The 8,505-nt window shown below is 40.4% G+C and overlaps 1 protein-coding gene across 7 annotated transcripts in view; it reads right to left on the bottom strand.

The window, feature by feature from the left end:
- Nucleotides 1–1,184: 1,184 nt before the first annotated feature.
- The window catches only part of KCNK2 (potassium two pore domain channel subfamily K member 2), a 221,544-nt gene continuing 214,223 nt past the window's right edge, over nucleotides 1,185–8,505 (bottom strand). For all 7 annotated transcript variants that reach the window (XM_008268429.5, XM_008268431.5, XM_002717510.6 and 4 more), the window contains exon 7: nucleotides 1,185–5,025. In XM_008268429.5, the coding sequence (XP_008266651.1) occupies nucleotides 4,708–5,025 (318 nt within the window). In that variant the 3' untranslated portion in view covers nucleotides 1,185–4,707. The remainder of the gene's footprint in view (nucleotides 5,026–8,505) is intronic.

The following is an 8,505-nucleotide window of genomic DNA, read 5'->3' as shown; positions in this document are numbered from 1 at the left end:
TTTCTTATTAAAAAGATTTCTTTACTATCAGTAACAGAAGCACAGAATGAAACAAAAACAGTTAGCAGAAGGCAAAAGGTGGTGGCTTAGTTTAGGTAATGGCTGTGTTCAAATCCAAGACATGTTTAGGGCTCAAGTCAATAGAGCTTGATGATAGGTGGCTATGGATTTGAGGAGACTCAAGGATGCCTTGCTCAGCCAGATGTATGTGGTCCATTCACTGGAACAGACAACTCCAGAGGTGGGCCACATCTGGAGAAAGATTATGGGAGTCTTGGATATGTTGAAGTGCCTTTTAGAAGTGGAACTATCTGTTCTCAGTTAGCTAGATGCATGTGGAGCTCAGACAGAAGTCCAAATTGAAATGTGCAAAATAAAAGCAGAAGGATGAGGCCATGAGTTTTTGGTGAATCTATTGAAATACTTTGGGAAGGAACATAACATCAAAAGAAAGAGTTATAAATTGAGACAAGGCTAACACAGTGAAAATATTTTATAAAGCTAATTCCAGGAAAATAAGTGGTTTCATGAATATTAATAAAAGCTGGGGTTTAGTGAAAAGCACTGATTCAAAACAAAGAGCAGAGCCAAAATTCCTGGTCCTCAGAACCAATCCTTATTTTTTATGTTTAATGTATTTGAGAAGGAGGGATGGAGACAGAGAGGGGGGAGAGAGAGAGAGAGAGAGAGAGAGAGAGAGAGTCCAATCCACTCCCACAATGGCCAGGGCTTCTTTGGGCTGAAGAAGCCCATATGGTCTCCCACATGGGTGGCAGTAACCCAGTGGAACCACCACACCATCTCTTGGGATCTACGCTGATGGAGAGTTGGAGCTGGGAGCTGGCGATGTGAATGGAACTCAGGTACACCCATTGGGCACATGGGCGTCTTCACAGGCAGGCTACATACACTCTATCCCCTGTCTTTCAGGAAGAGTAATTGATACGGGAGGGGAAGTATCACAGGTGAAGCACAAGGGTGGGGGTGGCAGGGTGGGGATGGTACTAGCAAGGAAGCAGGTGGAGCTCAGGCAACTTTCCCCATGTGAAGCTAACTGCAAGGCGTTACCCTTACAATCCCAGTGCAAAGTGACCCGGTTACTCCACGACACCTTACAAACCAGCCAAGGCCAGTACCTCCCTCTATAAAAGGACATTTAAGTAAATCCATGCTGAAGCAAAAAGTCATATATTAATTTTAATAATGTTACGGGTATTCAGATAGACATGTTTACACCAAAACAAATGTCTACTCACACTTTAATTAGAAATACAAACCACAAATAAGTTACGATGTTACTAGCACAGTGAAAAATTTTTTTTAAAATGAAAGATAAAAACAAAAGCTGATCTAGGCCTCCAATTCTTAGATATAAAGATGAGGGTTCTTTAAACAGTGGGTAGAAGTTGGAATTAAAAGCTCATTTTAATAAAATTTTGAAATCCATGCATAGATATTTATCATACACATTTTCCATGAACTTTTTGAAGACATTTTGTAGCTGCTCAAGTCTTCTGATTGTCTAAGTTTGTTTTTTGGTACTCCATCTCAAATTTCCCTTAATTTCTCTGAATGTCCACTCTCACGAACCAAAAAACTGCACTGACTTCTGACTGAGTTAGGTGGGATGTGATCTTTCCTGTGTGTCAATGTTCCTTAGAATTTGAGAAAGAAAGCCCTACACTCTGCCCCCTTCTGATTTTTTGGAGACCAAGGTGTACACCATTCAATTTCCTCTTGGCTTCTAAAGTGTCTTCAGCCAGCACTGACAGTGAAATATCAGAAAAAAGAGACACGAGACATGGACTATGTGGCAAAGTCTACACATCTATGTAAGACACTGAAAGAACTCTGAAAGAATGACTTTTCCAGTTAGTAGCTGTAAGTGGATACAGTATTATCTAGAATCCATATCTAAGAATTCAGAGCAGGGGCTAGCATTGTGGCTCAGCAGCTTAAGCCACCACCTGCAATACCAGCACATGAGCACTGGTTCAAATCTCAGCTGCTCCATTTCTGTTCCAGTTCCCTGCTAAGGAGCCTGAGAAAGCAGAAGATGGCCCAAGCACTTGGAGTCCCTGTAGCCCACATGAGTAGAATTCGGAGCAGGGAGTTTCTGATACTTTCTGGTTCTAGCACTTAATTTTTTAAATATTCTTGAAAGCAAAACTACTGTGATACTAGTCCAATAGAAAATTAAACTCACTAGAACATTACCCATAAGACGCAAACAAAATAAAGCTTGAATTGATATAGGAATTGATATACATGTTTTCTTAAAATTGCCCCCAAAACTAATATAGTGTTTGGGGACAAGTTTTAAGCTATGTACTCAACATCAAGTTATTTAGCAATGGATCAGTAAAATTAGGCAGTATACTGACAGCATAAATAATCCAAGGCTAAGGTCTAAAAGATTGGTTTGCAGTTACTTTCTTTTTTAGACTGCAATACTACCAGGGTGCCTACTTATTCTCACCAAAAAAAAAAAAATCCACCAAAAATCCACATTCAGGTGCCTGTATCTCACATTCAGACAATTTCAGTGTCCAGACAAGTTCTAACAATGATGAAATACAGGTATAGATTAATGTAACATAAATAGTCTTGAAATTGTGTGCCATTTCAAATGTCCTATCTCCACCATGAATTTTAGTATATTGAATTTTGGTTCACAGCCACCACGAACGCTCTGCATGTGTTTTAGCAGGGGTAGTACTAACACATCCAAAACAATTTCTGGAATATTGCGAATGAAGGAGCCACAAAAAACTCAGCATGAAGAGCGATGTCCTGGCCTCCTATTTAGTTCGAAGGGGCTCTGAAGCTTCAGCAGCAATCAGGAGACTCGGAAAATGCTGACTTTCATTACAAACTTTATTTGTCAATACAATTCACAGTTTATACATGGTGCATCCCACCATATGGACTTTCAGAGCAGTCACTGAGGAAATGAGAGTGGCTTCCTTGCTTAAAGAGCCTGACTTCCTAAAATGTTGCTTAGAACTTTTTAAATTTATAAAAGTACCTTCAACAAGTTAACTGAATATGTACATTTCTAGCTGAAAATTGGAAAATTAAGCATCTGTTAGTTTGTTTTTAAAGATCCTGGGTTGATTTTGTGAGACCCTAATCTGAGTGCCGCTTATTCAGATACGCATCCTCCCCCTCAAAAAATTGAAAGACATCAGCTTTGTGATTATATTTAGGGAAATCATTTTCTTTCTGGACTTTAAAAATTATATATACAATGTACAGCAGATTTAAGTATGAAAATAAAGGAAAGGGTAGCAGTTGACTTGGGTGCATTTAGTGAATATTTTCCGAATCTTGGAAATATCCAAAGAATTACTAGGATATAAAATTAAACTGAAAAGGATTATCAGCCTTTCTCTATCTAAAAAGATTTAAATTGTGCTATAACAGCTTTTCCTCTAATGTCAGAGATGAATTATGCCTGCAATCTGCATTTTCCATGTGCAAAATCACAGTGATCCCAGTTTCCCTTCTGCTCTCCCACCTGGTCACAATTGCAAAGGTACCCACAGGGCGAGGACCTCTCCCTGCTGCCTCCTCCCCTCCTGTCACCTGGCACATGTCACCCAAGGAAAGAACATTACGTCAGTTTTCCATACATCAAAAAGCAAATAGATGCTGGCAGTAGAATGTTTATTAGCAAATACTCATAACACAGTGGGGTTGCTATTTTCTTGTCCTCAGAAGAGTAATTCATACCAAGTGTTTTAAATCGCCTGCAGTAACACCCATTTTAACAGTTTTTTTTTTCCTATCAGATGACTTACATATGGACTTTCTTCTTCCACCTTAAAAATATGTTTAACTAATAAATACTAAGTTCCAGAAACTGCCAGGAAAACAGGGATGGTTTGGAGCAGCCAATTGTACCAGCCTGGTAATAATTACACCATATATATGTACCTTGGTACCTGAGTCAAATAAATACTGAGAGGGCCAACTTTGCACCTCCTTTCTCTGCAGTGCGTTTAATGCTAGAGTTTCTGAGAGTTGCTTCAATGTCCATCTAATTTGGCATCTATTCCTTCTTCGGGCATCATCATGTCACTCATTTTACACACTGTTCCCAGCAAGGTATGGTATTCAAACGAGAGGACTGGGGTAAAAGACTGCAGAAGTGCGCCTAGGGATGGGGCGGGGAAGGAGAAACCATACATTAGCTAGAGAGGTTCTGTTTCTTCATAAGATAAGGCACTGACAGAAAATTTCTTAGGTAAAAGGCTGCATAAGAATTTCTTGCCATTGACCAAAAGAAACGTTGTCATCCACAAATGGTCCGTATCTAGGCTCAGTTAAGTAGACCCTGAAAAGTTAAGGGCTGATCCCTCACAGCTACATCATTACCAAAGACAATTGCAATTCATTCTGAGGCCTTGTGGCACATTGGGAGGAGATGGAGAAAAACAGTCTGGGCACAGAAAGGCATCAGACATCGCTTGTCCTTCCACTCATTAAAGAAAGTGGAGTGCGCAACAAGCATCATCAGAAAGAGTGCTGGCTCAGAATTCCAAATTCTCTTGATGGCAGATGACCATGATGGGTGAATCTATTTGTTTTTTTTTCCCCTTAGGAGCTCATGCACAATTTTTTAAAATATGCTACCAGCAACAGTCATATAGAGCATACAGAAGTCCTCACCTATGGCTATGCCTAGGCTCTTCCAAGAGAGGGCTATTTAATGTTCTCAATCACAGCAATCTCTTCGCCAGCACAGTGTGGCGTCAACCCATTCAGATAGATGCTTTCCGTCTTCAGTAAGGGAGGCAAGACATCCCTCTCGCTGGTCAGGTGGTTCACGGACAGGGTCCTCCTGCAAGGCGTCAGCTCCTGGTTGTGGTTCCCAGCCAGTTCTGCAGAGAGCTTCCGCTTAATGGAGGTGGCACGTTGGAACTTGTCGTAGATCTCCACACTCAGCCGCCTCCGGGTTTCTTTGAATTCGGCCGTGACATTGGCTGTCCACTCAGCAGCATGTGCTCTGAACTCTCCCACCTGGAGCGTACAAGCAGAGAAAAGATCGGGATATGTCAAGAGGATGGCCAATATTTCACATAGTCTTTTACTACACTTGTGATCTGAGAACTCAAGTTAATTATGCAATTTGTTCATGAGTACAATTCTAACGTATACAGAGAGGGCTCCAGAAATTAATCTATGAACTTTAAGTCAACTGATTCCAGGGACACTAGATGTGCTTATTTTTTGTACGTGGATCTTGACACTGAAACTTCTGATGCTGCAGAAAGGCAAACTAACATTTTACAAACTCGGGGTATTTGTTGATTTTCTTCTCCCCCTCATCTGGTTGTAATTTCTGAAAGTATTTGATGTCGAAAAGGCAGTGATACATAGTAAGTGCAGCAAGGCAGAGTAAAAGTCTGGAATATGAACCCAGGTGACCTGGGTGGGTTCTGATAACAGCAATGCTTTTTGCTCAGGATGTAAAGCTATGTGTTAGAAATCTGAAAGAGCATGTGCGAGAACTCTGTATCCAATCTCACCTTGGTCATCTGGGAATTCTCAATTTCCTAAGAAAGCAACAGAGTATTTTGTTTCTTCTTTCAGAGAAGGCAGAGAAGTGAGAAAGGCCAAGTCCATTTGAGACTGGCATGGGAGCAGTTTAGTCCAAGGCAGTTATTATTTCTCGACGAGTATTTGTGGAATCAGTGAAGTGACCTCAACCTGCCTGAGCTGCCACCTCCTCAGTGTCCCTCAGGTTTCTTCACAGAGCCTACCTAACAGGATGCTGAGCGACTGTCCTCCACAAACCGCGAGGTCAGACATGCAGGTGCTGTGTTGTTCTCTGTCTTTTCAGAGTTAAAGAAAAAGTCGCCAAGTCCCAAGCATATGCTTCTGCAAGTACCTGCTATTCATGACCGTGAGCCCACAGGCCAATTGTTCTGACTCCCTTGAAAAGTATGCTTCTGTGCTCTGAAGTAGAAACTAACCGATCCTATGGGAAATGTCACAATTCTTAAGGAAAACAGAGTGTAATCACCTAGGTATCTCCTAGATTAATTTCCTACTTGCAACCACTCCTCCATTCCCCTCTTGCATTTCTGCTTTCAGCAATAGGGAGCCACACTGAACTCACTCCTTGACTCACCTGGGCTTTCTCTCTTGCTTGCAAAGCAAATGACAACAGCCCTGTTACTCTTCTTGTTCTGTTATCTCTGTTGATTTTTATTTTAAATACTGATATGGGAAATATCACTGATGATTTCTAAATGTTTATACTTCCCCTGACTTATAAGAGAGGATAAATACGTATATACACAGGGATACTTCACGTTTGTGGAAAATGGAATTAGAAGTTGATTTTGGTAGAAAAAAATCAAAATCAGGATCAACCTTATGAAGCAGCAGGTTAAACCTCTTCTTGAGATGCTAGCATCCTATATCGGAGCACCACTGGAGTCCCAGCTACTCCACTTCTGAGCCCACTAATGTGCCTGCTAATGTGCCTAGGAAAGCAGCAGATGGCCCAAGAGCTTCAGCTGCTGCTACCCACATGGGAGACCCAGATGGAGTTACTGGCTCCTGGCTTCTGCCTGGCCCAGCCCTGCCCATTATAGCCATTTGTGAATTGGACCAGCAGTTGAAATATTGATCTCTCTCTGTGTCTCTGTTTCTGTCACTCTTTCAAATGAAAAGACAAATCTTTAAAAAAAAAATTTAAATCCATGCCAAAGAAGGGTCTTCAACATGTTCTTGTATTACAATATAGTAGATATATATACTTGGATAGCCATTGTGCATGTGTGTTAATATATGTGCATGTATGTATATGTGCATGTATATATATGTGTGTATGTGTGCAGAAAAATATAATGGAAACTTTGAATGTCCTTAGATGATGGCATTCAGAAAATCAACTCTGTCATCCATTCATAATTTCTCTCTCTCTCTCTCTCTCTCATATACACACATTTAGTGATCTCCTTTTTCATTTGAAAAGACCATTTATTGACCATCTATAATGCTGCAACAAGAAACAATTGCTTGTTATCTTGGTCTGGCTCTGACAAAAGCAAAGCTAGAAAAAAATGAGGACTTTGTGACAAACATGATGGACAAGATCAAGCATTCCATAACCACTGGGGCCAGTTAGATGGAAGTTGCAGGGAAAGATGTGGTAAATGTATGATGATTTAGCCTGTAGATACTTACTGTTCCCCTATAAGGAACTATGCCTACCTCTAAACTACATTAGATACAGAAGACATAATTAAATGTCTAGCTCTGCCTTGGGTTAGGAAAATATCAGCGTATCTACCATTGGAAACAACAAATCATTAATATTTGACTCCCCACAAATCCCATCCACATTTATAAATAAACTCTCCCACAGTCTATATTATTTTTCTGTTTTTACCTGGCTGTCTTTCTGCTTAGCTAAGAGTTCCTGAGACCTCCAGGTGTATCTAGAGCATGTACTGCATGCCACAGTGAAGAACCTCACCAGGAACTTGTTAAATTGCACTTAATTACTAAATGAACATTGTCTACTAAGTTTTAAAATAACAATTTTTAGCATAAAGAGATTCACTTATTTTTCTACCAGTTCCAAAGACTTATAATTCCAGCACGCTTAAAGATTATACTCAAATATTAAAAATAAACTCCAATTAATATGGGGTGGGCTTTATGGTACAGTGAGTTAAGCCACTGTTTGAGATGCCCACATCCCATACCAGAGTGCCAGGGATGAAACCCTGTCTCCCTTCCAATCCAGCTCCCTGCCGCTGATGCACCTGGGATGCAGCAGAAGCTGGCCCAGATACCTGGGTTCCTGTCACCCACCTGGGAGACCTGGATGGCGCTCACAGCTCCTGGCTTCAGCCTGCACCAGCCCTGGGTGTTATGGGCAGCCAGGTAGTAAACTAGCCAATGGAAGATTTTTCCTCCCTCCCTCCTTCCCTGTATCTCTGCATTTCAAATAAATGCTTTTTAAAAAGCAACTGATTAATAAGGCCTTGAAAAAAATAGTTATCATTTGCAACATGTTACTAAATTATCCTAGTTTATATTATAAGCAGATAATCCTGAACAGTGTAAAATTTGAGGTTTGCAATCAATGTTTATTAATGAGAAAGTAACAAATTCCATGTAACCTCCACTGCCACCTTATCGATCATTTTATAAAAAAGGAATCAACCTGTTTTATTTGAAAATTTGTAATTTTGTAAATGTTAAGAACAATTACTAATATACTTTTTCCTATGAGGAGCTCTTCCTACTAGTAAGGTTAACACAGAAAAGAAACAGGAATTAATGTATATTTTTGTTTCAATAAGTGTCTATGAAAAGCAGAAGAATCAATTACTATATTCTTCCCATACACAGGCGATTAAGTAAACATAATGACCTTCCCAGGGGGCATCTATCTGAGGAATCCTTCAAGGCACACTTCCAGTTTCAGGGCACTGTCAGAACTGATGGTTCTAAAATTGGACCTGCTCCATCAGCTCT

The sequence above is a fragment of the Oryctolagus cuniculus genome, chromosome 13 (assembly GCF_051225735.1).
Source record: "Oryctolagus cuniculus isolate XC-2025 breed Fujian yellow rabbit chromosome 13, ASM5122573v1, whole genome shotgun sequence".
In the NCBI taxonomy this organism is placed as follows: domain Eukaryota; kingdom Metazoa; phylum Chordata; class Mammalia; order Lagomorpha; family Leporidae; genus Oryctolagus; species Oryctolagus cuniculus.
The sequence above is the reverse complement of the archived record's forward strand: the minus strand, read 5'-3'. Positions and strand labels throughout refer to the sequence as shown.